Source organism: Anomaloglossus baeobatrachus, chromosome 8 (assembly GCF_048569485.1).
Source record: "Anomaloglossus baeobatrachus isolate aAnoBae1 chromosome 8, aAnoBae1.hap1, whole genome shotgun sequence".
Taxonomy (NCBI): Eukaryota; Metazoa; Chordata; class Amphibia; order Anura; family Aromobatidae; genus Anomaloglossus; species Anomaloglossus baeobatrachus.
Window position 1 is genome coordinate 39,977,229 of NC_134360.1, and position 16,811 is coordinate 39,994,039.

The 16,811-nt window shown below is 52.0% G+C and overlaps 1 protein-coding gene across 1 annotated transcript in view; it reads left to right on the forward strand.

Annotated features, from left to right (window-relative positions):
- ARIH2 (ariadne RBR E3 ubiquitin protein ligase 2) overlaps nucleotides 1–16,811 on the forward strand; it is a 74,747-nt gene that overhangs the window by 19,590 nt on the left and 38,346 nt on the right. The window contains exons 3-6 of the mRNA XM_075320737.1: nucleotides 4,170–4,237; nucleotides 6,050–6,113; nucleotides 6,939–7,086; nucleotides 7,194–7,315. Of these exons, the coding sequence (XP_075176852.1) occupies nucleotides 4,170–4,237; nucleotides 6,050–6,113; nucleotides 6,939–7,086; nucleotides 7,194–7,315 (402 nt within the window). The remainder of the gene's footprint in view (nucleotides 1–4,169; nucleotides 4,238–6,049; nucleotides 6,114–6,938; nucleotides 7,087–7,193; nucleotides 7,316–16,811) is intronic.

The window sequence follows — 16,811 nt, forward strand, 5'->3', positions numbered from 1 at the left end:
GCCACTCTAGCCCAATTCGGGTGGCTTGTCAATCTGCCCAAATCCACTCTGACTCCGACCCAGAGGCTCACGTACCTAGGGATGCAGTTCGAGACTCTGCCGGCACTTGTGAAGTTGCCCTTGATCAAACAGCAGTCCCTCCAACTGGCGGTGCGCTCTCTGCTGAGGCCCCGCCGTTATTCCATCAGGCACCTGATGCAGGTGCTGGGTCAGATGGTGGCGTCAATGGAGGCTGTTCCCTTTGCCCAGTTCCATCTGCGTCCTCTGCAGCTGGACATTCTCCGCTGTTGGGACAAGCGGCCTTCCTCCTTGCACAGGCTAGTGGCTCTGTCGCCACAGACCAGGAGCTCTCTTCAGTGGTGGCTTCGGCCCCTCTCTCTGTCTCAGGGACGCTCCTTCCTGGCTCCGTCCTGGGTGGTCCTCACCACGGATGTCAGTCTATCCGGCTGGGGAGCGGTATGTCTCCACCACCGAGCATAGGGCACTTGGACTCCGTCCGAGTCAGCCCTCTCGATCAATGTGCTGGAAACCAGAGCCGTGCTCCTGGCTCTCCTAGCTTTTCACCACCTATTGGCGGGCAGGCACATTCGAGTCCAGTCAGACAACGCGACAGCGGTTGCCTACATCAATCACCAGGGCGGGACACGCAGCCGCCTGGCAATGTTGGAGGTACAACGCATCCTTCAATGGGCGGAGGACTCCAAGTCCACCATATCCGCAGTCCACATCCCAGGCGTGGAAAACTGGGAGGCAGATTATCTCAGCCGTCAAACCGTGGACAGTGGCGAGTGGTCCCTGCACCCGGCAGTGTTTCAGTCAATCTGCCGCAAGTGGGGCACTCCGGACGTGGACCTAATGGCATCCCGTCACAACAACAAGGTTCCGGTTTACGTGGCTCGCTCCCACGATCCTCAGGCCTTTGCAGCGGACGCTCTGGTTCAAGATTGGTCCCAGTTTCGTCTGTCCTACGTGTTTTCCCCTCTAGCTCTCTTGCCCAGAGTCCTGCGCAAGATCAGAATGGAGGGCCGTCGGGTCATCCTCATTGCTCCGGACTGGCCCAGGCGAGCTTGGTACACAGACCTGCTCCATCTGTCCGTAGAGGTGCCGTGGCATCTTCCGGACCGTCCAGACCTTCTCTCACATGTCCGTTTTTCCGCCAGAATTCTGAGGCTCTCAGATTGACGGCGTGGCTCTTGAGTCCTGGATCTTGACGGCTTCTGGTATTCCTCCTGAAGTCATTTCCACTATGACTCAGGCCCAGAAGTCTTCCTTGGCCAAAATCTATCACAGGACTTGGAAAATTTTCCTGTCCTGGTGTCGCTCTTCCGGCCATGCTCCTTGGCCTTTTTTCCTTGCCAACCCTTCTGTCCTTTCTACAGTCCGGTCTGCAGCTAGGACTGTCCCTCAATTCTCTCAAGGGACAAGTCTCGGCTCTGTCAGTGCTGTTCCAGAGGCGTATCGCCCGGCTGGCTCAGGTCCGCACCTTCATGCAGGGCGCGTCTCACATCATTCCGCCTTACCGGCGGCCCTTGGATCCCTGGGACCTCAATTTGGTCCTCACGGCCTTGCAGAAACCCCCCTTTGAGCCTCTTAGGGAGGTTTCTTTTTCGTCTTTCACAGAAAGTGGTCTTTCTAGTGGCCATAACTTCCCTCAGGAGAGTCTCTGATTTGGCTGCGCTCTCTTCGGAGTCACCTTTTTTTGGTTTTTCATCAAGACTAGGTGGTTCTCCGTCCGACTCCGGACTTTCTCCCTAAGGTGGTTTCTCCTTTCCACCTTAACCAGGACATTACCCTGCCTTCCTTTTGTCCGGCTCCTGTTCATCGCTTTGAAAAAGCGTTGCATACTCTGGATCTGGTGCGGGCGCTCCGGATCTATGTGTCTCGCACCGCTGCTCTTAGGCGGTGCACCTCTCTTTTTGTGCTAACCACAGGTCGGCGTAAGGGCCTCTCTGCTTCTAAGCCGACCTTAGCCCGTTGGATTAGGTCGACCATTTGGGATGCCTACCAGTGTTCTCAGGTGCCTCCCCCGCCGGGGATCAAGGCACACTCGACCAGAGCGGTCGGTGCCTCTTGGGCTTTCAGGCACCAAGCTACGGCTCAGCAAGTCTGTCAGGCTGCCACTTGGACTAGCCTGCATACCTTTTCAAAGCACTACCAAGTGCATGCTCATGCTTCGGCAGATGCGAGCTTGGGCAGACGCATCCTTCAGGCGGCTGTCGCCCATTTGTGAAGTTAGGCTCTGCCTACTTCTCAGTTTTTCTGTTTATTCCCACCCATGGACTGCTTTGAGACGTCCCAATGTCTGGGTCTCCCATAGGAACGTAAAGAAAAAGAGAATTTTGTTTACTGTAAATTCTTTTTCTTATAGTTCCGTATTGGGAGACCCAGCTCCCTCCCTGTTGCCTGTTGGCACTTTTTTGTTCCGTGTGTTTTCACCGGCTGTTGTCGTGGACAGAGTCTCCGGTTGTTCCGGTTCTTGCTCTGTTTTTACTTGTGGGTGGCTGTTCTCCTTCAGCTTTTGCACTAAACTGGCTAGATCTGGTTCTCCAGGGGGTGTATAGGCTCAGAGGGAGGAGCTACACTTTTTGGTGTAGTACTTTGTGTGGCCTCCGGAGGCAGAAGCTATACACCCAATGTCTGGGTCTCCCAATACGGAACTATAAGAAAAAGAATTTACGGTAAGTAACAAAATTCTCTTTTTCCCGAGGGGGTCACGTGAGAGCCTTTGATGTGGAGGGCCGAACCAATAGGCTAAAATTAATTCTGCTCAATATTAATAACATTTATTATTCATTCATAGTAATTTTCATTTTATCACCTAATATTGAGCAGAATTAAGAATGCTGTCGTCACTATATAGTATGAGCTAATACACAACCCTACTCTATATAGTGAGCCTCCACATAACCCCCTATTTACAGTATGAACCCCTTATATACAGTTTGAGCCCCCGTATAGCCTCCTAAATACAGTATGAGCCCTTACACAGCCCCCCCATATACTGTATGAGATCCAACATAGCCCTCCTATATACTATGAGCTCACAGACAGACCCTCTACATACAGTGAGTCCTCACAGCCCTCCCATGTGCAGTATGAGTACCCACACATCCCCCTACATACAGTATGAGCCTCAACACAACCTTTATATACTGTGTGAGCTCCAACATAGCCCTCCTATATACTGTGAGCCCCCCACATAGACCCTCTATATACACTGAGCCCCCCAATAGACCCTCTCTATACACTATGTAGCCTCCACATAGGACCCCCTCTATACACTATGAAGCCCCCACATAGGACCCTCTCTATACACTATGAAGCCCCCACATAGGACCCTCTCTATACACTATGAAGCCCCCACATGGACCCTCTCTATACACTATGAAGCCCCCACATGGACCCTCTCTATACACTATGAAGCCCCCACATAGGACCCTCTCTATACACTATGAAGCCCCCACATGGACCCTCTCTATACACTATGAAGCCCCCACATAGGACCCCTCCCCTCTATATAATTTGAGCCAACATACGCATGTTAACCCCCCCCCCCCCCCCTTCCCACCATATGCTGGCTTCTCTCCCGTTCCTCCGGTGCTCTGCAGCAGTGTCGTTCCGCGCAGCACAGTGATGTGAAGTCAGCATTCTCTGCATATGAACACGTAGAATAGAACATGTAAAATTCAGCACCAATGGAACCTGGATTATTGGGCGCTCGAAAAGAATAACAGCGATGCACTTACTGAAGAAGCACTGGAACAATCAAAAATAAAATAGCGGAGCCCCTTATTCAATTTTTCATAATTGGAACTTCTCCCTTATTTACTTGATCGGTGATGAGGGTCTGGTCCGCGGGGGTCCTATGTCTGCTGCCTGATTTGAGCAGCATCATAGCCATGAGTAGTGAATAAAACAGTGGCTGCATGTGCGATTGTTTGGTTATTCAGGTAAGAGCCCCAGCACCCCTGTTCCTGTGATCATTGTAATCACTGGGAGTCCACAAACAAACAGAAGCCATGACTGTGGGAGCAGAGCTGTAATCCGAAAAGTCTCCGCACCAGATTATCATGTACCTCTGGACTTCAGATTTTCTAAATTATAATATGATGGGTTTAAGGAATTGCATAGTATATAATTTAAGGGGTTTTTTTTTCTCTCCCCCTTAGGTATCCCATTCAGTGGCGAAACTCATCTTGGTTCATTTTCATTGGCAAGTCTCAGAGATATTAGAGCGGTGAGTTTTTAGGCTCTTACAATGTTAGTCTGCTGAAGCTTCATCCCCCCCCCCCCCACCCCTTCCTCTTCCCCATTTAAAGGAGTATTCCATTTTCAGTTAACCATTGTGCTCATCTAGTCTCAATGGTGTGACGGTCTCTGTGTGTCGGTCTCTGTGTGTCGGTCTCTGTGTGTCGGTCTCTGTGTGTCGGTCTCTGTGTGTCGGTCTCTGTGTGTCGGTCTCTGTGTGTCGGTCTCTGTGTGTCGGTCTCTGTGTGTCGGTCTCTGTGTGTCGGTCTCTGTGTGTCGGTCTCTGTGTGTCGGTCTCTGTGTGTCGGTCTCTGTGTGTCGGTCTCTGTGTGTCGGTCTCTGTGTGTCGGTCTCTGTGTGTCGGTGTCTGTGTGTCGGTCTCTGTGTGTCGGTCTCTGTGTGTCGGTCTCTGTGTGTCGGTCTCTGTGTGTCGGTCTCTGTGTGTCGGTCTCTGTGTGTCGGTCTCTGTGTGTCGGTCTCTGTGTGTCGGTCTCTGTGTGTCGGTCTCTGTGTCGGCAGTACTTTCCTCAGACCAGTCAGTGCTGCAGCCAATCACTGAGCATAGTGGCTTGCGTCGCCTAAATCAGGAGCACCACTGAGCTCAGTGATTGTTTGCAGCGCTGCAGACAAACGACAGCAGTGGAGAAAAACTGGATCTTGAGGTTTTTGGGTTTATTTTTTTCTGGTGTAACATTGAATTGCACTTTGAGAACACTTTACTGAAGACAGAAATCCCCTTTAAGGTCTCTTAAGCCTCCTAATGACATTTCCCGGTCTCTGTACATTGCCTCTGGAAATCAATGTTCCATTATAGGATCGATTTGCACTAAAGGTTTTTTTTTTTTTTCTTTCTGACCCCAACATTTGGGATTTAATACTAATATTGCCATCAGCCTATATGAGCCCATCAGTCCTCTGTTTCTATATTAATTCTTGCAGCTTTGGATGTGAGTGGAGAAGGCTTGATGGATCAATACGAGAGAAGCTGAAAGTGCTGATTCCTCTGCATGACGTAGGGCGAGTCCACGGGATGATTTGGGGCTGGGGAGGTTGTCTGCTCGGGCAGATCCGGGGCGAGGCTGCACGGGGAGGTCGCGTCTTGACTCGGGGACGTCTGTGCTTTCTCAGATGACTGCAGGATCAGCTTTTCCGATTGTCTCCTGTTTCATAGTTGGCCTTTGCGGCTGCAGAGCTCGTCGTGTTCAGTACGTCGCCCTGGCTATCTGCCCCCTCCTATAATGGAGATTTCTTGTCCGTGTCATTGGGGGAGGCACAGACGAATTCTCGGAAAAGAAGTTTCTGGCACTTTGGAATTTCAATGCTCAATATGTTTAAGCCGCTGCCAGACACTTTCTCCTATCTCCCCGTTGATAACACATGAACTCCAGGCTGTGCGTCATATGATTATAGAAGGGGGTAGTGAGGTGGCTTTCTGCCTAATGAACACTGGGTCGAAAGCCATTTGATATGTATGGGCAGCTTTTTACATACGTATACTTTATTCACTCCGTTACCCATGATGGCGGCTTATGTCCCTGGAGAACAAAAGGATTGGACATGTTGAAATCCAGCTGTCCAATCCTCCTCTCCCCGGTCATTTTATGTAGGTAGGGACCCCATAAAACTCCTAAAATATTTGGCCATTATCACTCTCTAGTGTGTGTACAGCTTTTACCCCCGTGTGTGCTGAATGGAGACGCCTTTTTAGAGCAGATCCTCATGGCCGTGCACACTCCTTCCTCCCGAGCATGCTTTCCTCGCTGCATGCCTCCTAATGATCTCATTGTTTTCCTCTTTCTAGGCATAAACTGAATTCTGTCCAGTTGTTGGTCGACGCCAGGGTACAGCCGCTATCGTCTAAACATGTGAGCTCTTTGTGTACTTTGTCCTGATGAATGTACTCCACACAGATCCTTCTACTGCTCAACCACAGCGGAGGTAGAATCTAATGTAGTCTGAGGTCATCAATAACCGATCGGTGGAGGTTTAATACCGGGCACCAACATGATCAATACCAACACAAACCTGCCCCATCTGATTGTACACGGTGTCCAGACCTGGACTGGCTTACTGGTTGACCTGCAACGCCTCAAATCCCTAATGATCTGATATTGGTGACCTCTTTTGCGTAGATCATCAGTATGTGAGCCCTGGCCAAACCTTTTAAAAGAGTTGTTCTCAATCAGGAATTCTTCACTCCCCTGCCTCTTGGCTTCATGCTTGCCGGGAGTGACATGCCGCTGATGCAGCTCCGACCATCGGCATGACCACATCACTAGCCTGGACAATGTGCTGCAAGCAGGGACAATATTGACTCTACAACATCGGAGGAGACTGAAGCTGTCCGGATCCAGCGGTCTGGCCAACTTCAGAGCAGCACTCACAAGCTCTGGAGAAAAGAACTTGTAAGAGCTGCTCTCCTTGCAGAGGTGGCCAAGAGCAGTAAACAATGGAATTAAAAATCCCTCCGGTCTTGTCTTGTTTTAACTATCCATTAATTATTTAACCATTAAAGGGCTTGAGACTAACCGGTTAATGTCCAGTATGGCTCTATCTGGCAGTAGACCAGGTCACCAGTGAGATCTGTCACCTATTGTAGATTATCGGCCTATGTATCTGGTCTCTACTGGTCTTTGCCTATGGAGGGTGCGACCTGCAGTCTGAGCGCCCTCTTCCCTCTTCGTCCTCAGGTTATGGCACATTCCTCCCATCACTGCGCGGTCTGCATGCAGTTTGTCCGGAAGGAGAACCTGCTGTCCCTCGCCTGTCAGCACCAGTTTTGCCGCAGCTGTTGGGAGCAGCATTGCACAGTTCTAGTGAAAGATGGAGTCGGCGTTGGTAAGATCATTACACAATGTGTTGCGCTTTCTGCTCCTCGATCGGGGCATTGATGTATCGTTTCCTCCCTCCATCTCATTCCGCTTTTTTTTTTTTTTTTCCACAAGGGATTTCTTGCATGGCCCAGGAATGCTTGCTCCGGACACCAGAAGATTTTGTTTTTCCTTTACTGCCTAACGAAGAACTGAAGGACAAATACAAGCGATATCTTTTCAGGGACTACGTAGAGGTATGTCTAATCAGAACTAGCATTTTTTGAGATTATGGAAGCTGCTTTACCCCCATACTTTATACTGCAGCTGTGTACTTCACTCATGTTGATATGTTTACAGTAAGGATGAAATTAATGTAAACTGATACTAACATCAATGAACTGCTGTTAGAATTGCTGAAAAAATGATTGACAATGCCCGGTCCAGTGGCTGCGTCGGTGATCTTGGTAGCCTCAGGAGCAGCCTCCTACCTCCCGGCATCTGTGGCTTTTGCAGATGTTAAAGGTTCCCATCTGGTGGACATGAAATGTTAATGTAGCCGATGGACCAGGTCCTGTAAAGATCTGACTTGGACCATAGCCAGAGATGAGATTAGTCCGGAGCCGTCCCAGGTGGTTTTTCCTTTTGGCATTTTCTCTGTGTATATGAGACTGCACAGTCTGATGTTTCACACGCGCCCATAGACTTGTATGGGTGCGCATGATCTGAGATATGCTGCCAATCGCATCATAATTAAAAAAATTTTTGCCCATGCCAAATAAACATGAGAAAAAAAAAAAAATCACAGGTCTGACTTGCATCACTGATTAACATTGGTCCGTGTGCAACGCAAGATTTTCTCACATTGCACTCGATCGATTAAAATGCTAATGTGAGCAAGCCCTTACCTTAACCTCTTTACGACACATGACCTAGTCGGAACGTCATGGCTGATGTCGGGTTAATCGCCATCAGCTGCTGCAGTGAGCTGGCGGCGAGTCCCGCACACATCAGCTGATTTGAACAGCTGACATGTGCAGCTTTCAGGCGCAGGTGGATCTGCGATCCACTTGCGCCTGTTAACCCTTAGATCGTGCTGTCATAATGTGACAGCGCGATGTAAATGGCACTGGCAGGGAAGACTCCTTTCCCTGCCACCATCGGAGGTCCAGTGACGTGGTCATGGGGAAGCCGATGGTTGGCAAGGTAGCATTGTGTCATATGATGACTCCTGTCGCCATCATGACTCCTTTCCTCTTACTGCCGGCAGAGCGCTGGCTGTAAGAGGAGCGCAGCATTTCTTCTGGTCTGAGCTGTGTAGCTATGATCAGGAGTAATGAACAAGCGATTAGACTGCTGATTCTAATAACCCCCTAGGGGGACTAGCAAAATAAAAGTGGTTTTTGTTTTTTTTTTTTTAATTTAAAAAAAAAACACCTAAGTTCAATTCACACCACATTGGCTCCATTGAAAATTAAAGGGTTAAAAAAAATAAATTTTGGTTCAGAAATGCCTGATCTATCAAAATATAAATTCAATTAATCTGATCAGTAAATGGTGTAGCAGCAAAAAATATTCCAAACGCCAAAATTAAGTTTGTTTTCTTTGTCGCTCCATTGGGAGACCCAGACAATTGGGTGTATAGCTACTGCCTCCGGAGGCCACACAAAGTATTACACTCAAAAGTGTAAACCCCTCCCCTCTGCTATACACCCTCCCGTGCATCACGGGCTCCTCAGTTTTTATGCTTTGTGCGAAGGAGGCTGACATCCACGCATAGCTCCACATCTTAGTCAGCAGCAGCTGCTGACTAGGTCGGATGGAAGAAAAGAGGGCCCATAACAGGGCCCCCAGCATGCTCCCTTCTCACCCCACTCTTGTCGGCGGTGTTGTTAAGGTTGAGGTACCCATTGCGGGTACACAGGCAGGAGCCACATGCTGTTTTCCTTCCCCATCCCTTCAGGGCTCTGGGTGAAGTGGGATCCTAATCGGTGCTCCCTCCGCAGCCCCTGGGAATCTGCTGGACAGGAGCCGGGTATCGTCAGGGGTGGTGCAGGACTGTGTTCTCTTGGATTCATATCGTCAGGGACAAGGCCCTGCTACTGTGAGGTACTCTGTGTCCCCGTGGGGACCGCGCATGGAGCGCTTGTGCCATACACACTGCAGCACTGCTGGGTGTGTTAGTGCGCCGGGGACTACCGCGCCGGCCGTGCTTATTTGCCGGCCGCGCTTATAACTTTAGTCCCCGGCTTTTGCGGCCTAGTTTCGCTTATTCCCGCCCACAGGCCTGCCAGTCAGGGGAAGGGCGGGACGCTGCACAGGACGGCAGCACTGAGGGCTGGAGCATACTCTGTATCCTCCTCCCCCCTCACTCAGCACAGTGGGGCACTAGATTCCCGCACTTTTTAGGGCACGCCCACGGCCCCATCCTCCCCACAGAACGCCGGCAGCCATTACTGTCAGCACTTCTGGCGCTGGAGAGGAGAGACAACATCAGGGGGGCCCGGGCACGGATTCTGGTGATCACACAACCGCTGTGAGCGGTCGGTAAGCAGCACCTGAGGTGCTGGCCCCACTGAGTGCCGAAGTGTATATATATATATATATATATATATATATATATATATATATATATATATATATATATATATATATATATATATATATATATATATATATATATATATATATATATATACACATATATACACTTCGGCACTCAGTGGGGCCAGCACCTCAGGTGCTGCTTACCGACCGCTCACAGCGGTTGTGTGATCACCAGAATATATATATATATATATATATATATATATATATATATACTTGTTGTATGGTCGCACTGTTGCTTTTTGGCTACTCCTAGAGAAGCCTTACAGTCCAGCCCCGGGCACTGTTCAATGATTATACCACCCCCGGACCTGCCAGTCAGGAGGAAGGGCGGGACAGTCGGGCTGACGCTGACAGTGAGGGCCGGAGCACACTTCGCTGTCCTCCGCCCCCCTCACTAATCACGCTACGGAACTGATCCCCTCAAGGACTCAGTGTCCCCTTGGGGACGGTGCAGAGAGCAGCTTCGCCTCAGACTTGGCGACTACCGCGCCGACCGCGCCTGCTTGCCGGCCGCGGTCTGTAACTTTAGTTCCCGGCTTTTGCGGCCTAGCGCCTTAAACTCTCGTCCCTGGCCCTGCCAGTCAGGGGGAAGGGCGGGACGGTCAGTCGGAGGCTAGCAGTGACGGCTGGAGCACACTTGGCTGTCCTCCGCCTCCCTCATGTTTCGCTCAGGGCACCAGATTCCTGCACTTTTGGGGTTACGCCAACGGCTCCCCCCTCCACTGTACACGCCGACAGACAGCCATGTTTTCAGCAGCACATACTGCTTCAGGGTCGGTACACCAGGGGGCTTCTTCTCGATGCTGGGCCCCCTAGTGTGATGAACTGTATATGGGATACACTCTATATATGGCTATATAATGTTTGAATGCAGTTTCACTGGTTGAGCTTCGCCGGCGTTCCCTGTCCAGGCGGCAGGGACAGAGTTACAGCTTTGCTGAGACACTCTCTGGGTCATTTTCATTATCCATGTCTCAGGCTATGGACAAATGGTCGGCTAAGAGACTAGGAGTTTGCAGTCCAGACCGGCCCCTTACACAGGCCCCGGGCACTGCGGGATCGCCCCAGGCCTCCCTCGGTCTGCGACGAAGCGTGTTCCTGGGGTGGCCTCTAGTTAGTACGTGGTAAACTCCAGCACGAACCGCAGTCCCAGTCCGGCTAAGCAGCCTTGCTTGGAATCTTCCCCCGACTTCTAGGGTCTCAGCTTGAGGGCCCTCTAGAGGATGGGGCGGAGGTCGCAACCCAGGACTCTGTCCGGACGTGGCTCTCAAGGCTTCACAGATTCTGTCCAGAAGCACACCTTCCCGAACAAGCGTTTTACTGAACGCCTTATAACACACGTTGTCCCTTCCCCTCTGACGTTGTTAAGGTTTCGGCTCAGTGTCATAAGGTGCCCGCCAGTCTCGGACTGGCGGCTAGATCAGTAGTAGCAGTGGCTGGCGGGTCCACGCTCAAGAATGCCACGGACAGACAGATAGAACTCCTAATGGGATCCATCTATGAAGCCATAGGCGCGTCCGTTGCCCCAGCCTTTGCAGGGGTGGGCACTCCAGGCTATCTCAGCTGCTCTGTCGCAGATCAATGCGGTCATCCTGTGCTCCGCAACTAGCGTCTTTGACGTCTCAGGCGGTGGTATTTTCATCCTCCGCCGTGCACAGAGAACCTTTTCTGCATGGCGGTCCAGGTCAGGGGAGTGATCCCCACATGTCCAAGACCGATGTAGGAGACATTCTGTCTTACGGTCACAGGATAGAGCTCAGTTCTCGTCCTCCGACTCGTTGATTCACAGCATCTCCGTCCCCCGAGCGAGCCGATGCACGTTTCCAGTCGGTGAACACTCCGAAGGCAGGAGGAGTTGCGATCCTCGTTCCCCTTCAAGAACGTAGTCGCGGTTTTTTACTCCAGCTTGTTCGTGGTACCAGATAGGACGGATTACTCCGCCCCGTTCTGGACTTCACACGGCTCAACGGACGGAGAACCTGAAGGTTCCGGATGGAAGCTCTCCGCTTGCCATCACCTTTGATGGCCCAAGGAGGTTCCCTAGCATCAATCGACATCAGGGATGCTTATTTCCACGTGCCGTTTGTACCAGAATATCAGCGCTTCCTGCGCTTCGCCATAGGGAACGAACACCTTCAGTTCGTGGCACTAACTTTCGGCCTGGTGACAGCCCTACGGGCCTTCACCAAGGTCATGACAACGGTGGTAGCGGTCCTACTCTCTCAGGCAATCTGCTGGTCAAGGCCCCCTCTCGGATGGCATGCCAACACAGACTGAACATTGCTCTAGAGACTCTCCAGAGATTCGGGTGGTTCATCAATTTTTCCTAAACTCAAAATTGGCACCGACCCAATCACTGACATATCTCGGCATGGAGTTTCATACTCTCTCAGCGATAGTGAAGCTTCCGCTGGACAAACAGCGTTCACTACAGACAGGGGTGCAATCGTTCCTTCGAGCCCCGTCACTCCCTTGAGGCGCCTCATGCACTTCCTAGAGAAGTTGGTGGCCGCAATAGAGGCAGCTCCGTTTGCGCAGATTCATCTGCGCCCACTTTAATGGGACTTTCTCCGCAAATGGGACAGCAAATCGACGTCCCTCGACAAGAACGTTGCTCCTTCTCGGGCAGCCATGGCCTCCCTTCAGTGGTGGCTTCTTCTCACTCTTGTCGAAGGAAAAATCCTTCCTGCCCACATCCTGGGCTGTGGTCACGGCGGACACGAGTCTGTCAGGGAGTCTTCCCCCACCACAGGGCTCAGGGTACATGGACTCAGCAGAGTCCTCCCTCCAGAGCAATGTTCTGGAGAGAAGGGCAGTGTTCTAGCCCTAATAGCGTTCCAGCCATGGCTGGAAGGCAGGCAGATCCGAATTCAGTCGGACAACGCCACGGCGGTGGCATACATCAACCACCAAGGCGGCACAAGCAGTCGGCAAGCCTTCCAGCAAGTCCGGCGGATTCTGCTGTGGGCGGAAGCCACAGCCTCCACCATCTCCGCAGTTCACATCCCGGGCGTAGAAAACTGGGAAGCAGACTTTCTCAGTCGCCAGGGCATGGACGCAGGGGAATGGTCTCTTCGACCGGACGTGTTTCAAGAGATTTGTTGCCGCTGGGGGAAGCCGGACGTCGACCTATTGGCGTCCCGGCACAACAACAAGGTCCCGGCATTCATGGCACGTTCTCAAGATCACAGAGCTCTGGCGGCAGACGCATTCTGAGTTCTGCGGCCCTCAACCTGACTGCGTAGCCATTGAGTACTGGATCCTAGCGTCTTCAGGGTTATCTCAAGAGGTCATTGCCACTATGAGACAGGCCAAGCAACCAACGTCCGCCAAAGATCTACCACAGGACGTGGAAGATCTTCTTATCCTGGTGCTCTGATCAGAGTTTTACTCTCTGGCCATTCGCCTTGCCCACTTTCTGTCCTTCCTTCAATCCGGACTGGAGAAGGGGTTGTCTCTCGGTTCCCTTAAGGGACAAGTTTCAGCGCTTTCTGTGTTTGTGTTTCAAAAGCGTCTAGCCAAACTCCCTCAGGTACGCTCGTTCCTGCAGGGGGTTTGCCACATAGTCCCTCCTTACAAGCGTCGGCTAGAACCCTGGGATCGGAACAGGGTGATACCGACTCTTCAGAATCCACCCTTCGAGCCAATGAGGGATATTCTCTTTCTTTTTCGCTCCTAATTGGGAGACCCAGACAATTGGGTGTATAGCTACTGCCTCCGGAGGCCGCACAAAGTACTACACTTAAAAGTGTAAGGCCCCTCCCCTTCTGGCTATACACCCCCCCGTGGGAGCACGGGTCCCTCAGTTTTTTGCTTTGTGCGAAGGAGGTCAGACACGCACGCATAGCTCCACTATTTAGTCAGCAGCAGCTGCTGACTATGTCGGATGGAAGAAAAGAGGGCCCATACAGGGCCCCCAGCATGCTCCCTTCTCACCCCACTCTCTGTCGGTGGTGCTTGTTAAGGTTGAGGTACCCATTGCGGGTACGGAGGCTGGAGCCCACATGCTGATTCCTTCCCCATCCCCATTAGGGCTCTGGGCGAAGTGGGATTTTACCGGTCTCCAGGCACTGAGACCGTGCTCCATCCGCAGCCCCTGGAGAAGCCGCTGAATATGGAGCTGAGTATCGTCAGGGACATGGCCCTGCTCCGTCAAGGTACTCTGTGTCCCCGTGCATACGCGCGCACACCGCAGCATTGCTGGGTGTGTTAGTGCGCCGGGGACAACAGCGCTGCTGCGCTTGTGCCATTTCCTCACTTCAGCTTAGCTGAGTGGGTAGACTCAGGGAGAACGGTCGCGCCGGCCGCTGGGACTGCGACGCGGCTGGGACTTGTGGTGCGCCGGGGACTTCCGCGCTGGCCGTGCATATATCACGGCCGCGCTTATTACTACAGTCCCCGGCTTTTGCGGCCTAGTTCGTTCGTTCCCGCCTCCGCACCTGCCAGTCAGGAGGAGGGCGGGACGCTGTACAGAGCATCAGCGCTGAGGGCTGGAGTCTTTTTTACATACTCCAGCCCTCACACCAGGCACAGTAGGACGCAGTTTCCCGCACTTTGTTTGTGGCACGCCCACGGTCCGCCCCTCTTCACAGAACGCCGGCAGCCATTCCTGCCTGCACGCTGAGCTGCAGAGGGGAGACGGGGAGACCCAGACACGGGATTCTACGGCCTCATACCCGCTGTTCAGCGGGCGGTAAGCAGCCCTCAAGGGCTCACCCCCACTTGTGCCGTTTGTATACTGAGTATTTTGTGTTTGCAAATACTTTGTACTGTACGGTCGCTGGTGATTCTCGGCTATACCCCCTCCTAGATTACAAGGAGGCAACAGCATGTCGTCCGCAAAACGCAAGGGTGCCAAGGCACAGACATTATATGCTGCCTGTACCGCATGTGGGGCTGCTCTACCGGCAGGTTCCACTGACCCCCATTGTGTGCAGTGCTCGGCCCCTGTGCAACTTGCACAGCCGGGGCCTCTGCTGGACGTGACCCAGAGTGTACCACCTGTGAATGCTGTCCAGGTGACAGGAACGGAGTTTGCAGCTTTTGCTGACAGATTGTCTATGACCATGTCAAAGATTCTTGAAACATTGCAGTCTAGACCAGTAACTCAGACCATGGACACTGTGGCATCATTGCTCCCTGGTCCCCCTCAGCTGGAACACTTCCAAGCTCCGGGGGTGTCACATGCACCCCAGGGTGACGATTCTGACTCAGACAACAGTCCCAGACAACCTAAGCGGGCTCGTTATGAGGGGCCCTCAACTTCGTCTCACTGGTCAGGATCCCAGCGGGACGAATCTATGGGTGATGAGGCGGATGTAACTGATCAAGATTCTGATCCTGGGACCGCTCTCAATCTGGACACACCGGATGGTGACGCCATAGTGAATGATCTTATAGCGTCCATCAATAGGATGTTAGATATTTCCCCGCCAGCTCCTCCTGCGGAGGAGGCAGCTTCACAGCAGGAGAAATTCCATTTCAGATATCCCAAGCGTAAATTAAGCACTTTTCTGGACCACTCTGACTTTAGAGATGCAATCCAGAAACACCACGCTTATCCTGAGAAGCGGTTTTCTAAACGGCTTAAAGATACACGCTATCCTTTTCCCCCTGACGTGGTCAAGGGTTGGACCCAGTGTCCCAAGGTGGACCCTCCAATCTCCAGGCTTGCAGCTAGATCTTTAGTTGCAGTAGAAGATGGAGCGGCACTTAAAGATGCCACTGACAGGCAGATGGAGCTCTGGCTGAAATCCATCTATGAAGCTATTGGAGCGTCGTTGGCGCCAGCTTTTGCAGCCGTATGGGCACTCCAAGCCATTTCAGCTGGGCTTATACAAGTCGACTCGGTCACACGTACATCTGCCCCGCAGGTGGCACCATTGACCTCTCAAATGTCTGCATTCGCGTCTTACGCGATTAATGCTGTCCTGGACTCTACGAGCCGTACGGCGGTGGCGTCAGCCAACTCCGTGGTTTTGCGCAGAGCCCTGTGGTTGAGAGAATGGAAGGCAGATTCTGCTTCCAAGAAGTGCTTAACCAGTTTGCCTTTTTCCCGTGACCGATTGTTTGGGGAGCGTTTGGATGAAATCATTAAACACTCCAAGGGTAAGGACTCATCCTTACCTCAACACAGACAAAACAAGCCCCAACAAAGGAGGGGTCAGTCTGGTTTTCGGTCCTTTCGAGGCTCAGGCAGGTCCCAATTCTCCTCGTCCAAAAGGACTCAAAAGGATCAGAGAGGCTCAGATTCTTGGCGGACTCAGTCACGCCCAAAAAAGACAGCAGGAAGAACCGTTACCAAGACGGCTTCCTCATGACTTTCAGCCTCCTCTCTCCGCATCCTCGGTCGGTGGCAGGCTCTCCCGCTTTGGCGACATTTGGCTGTCACAGGTCAAAGACCGTTAAGTGAGGGACATTCTGTCTCACGGGTACAGGATGGAGTTCAGCTCTCGTCCTCCAACTCGTTTCTTCAGAACTTCCCCACCGCCCGACCGAGCCGATGCTCTGCTGCAGGCGGTGGCCGCTCTAAAGGCGGAAGGAGTGGTGACTTCCGTTCCTCTTCAGGAACAAGGTCACGGTTTTTACTCCAATTTGTTTGTGGTGCCAAAGAAGGACGGGTCCTTTCGGCCCGTCCTGGATCTAAAGTTGCTCAACAAACACGTAAAAACCAGGAGGTTCCGGATGGAATCTCTACGCTCCGTCATAGCCTCAATGTCTCAAGGAGATTTCTTAGCATCAATAGACATCAAAGATGCTTATCTTCACGTGCCGATTGCGCCAGAGCATCAGCGTTTTCTACGCTTCGTTATAGAGAGCGAACACCTGCAGTTCGTAGCGTTACCTTTCGGGCTGGCAACAGCCCCTCGGGTCTTCACCAAGGTCATGGCAGCAGTAGTAGCTGTCCTGCACTCGCAGGGTCACTCCGTGATCCCGTATTTGGACGATCTACTTATAAAGGCACCCTCTCAAGAGGCATGCCAACACAGTCTGAACGTGGCACTGAAGACTCTCCAGAGTTTCGGGTGGATTATCCACTTTTCAAAGTCAAATCTAACCCCGACCCAATCACTAACATATCTTGGCATGGAGTTTCATACTCTCTCAGCGATAGTGAAGCTTCCACTGGACAAGCAGTGCTCT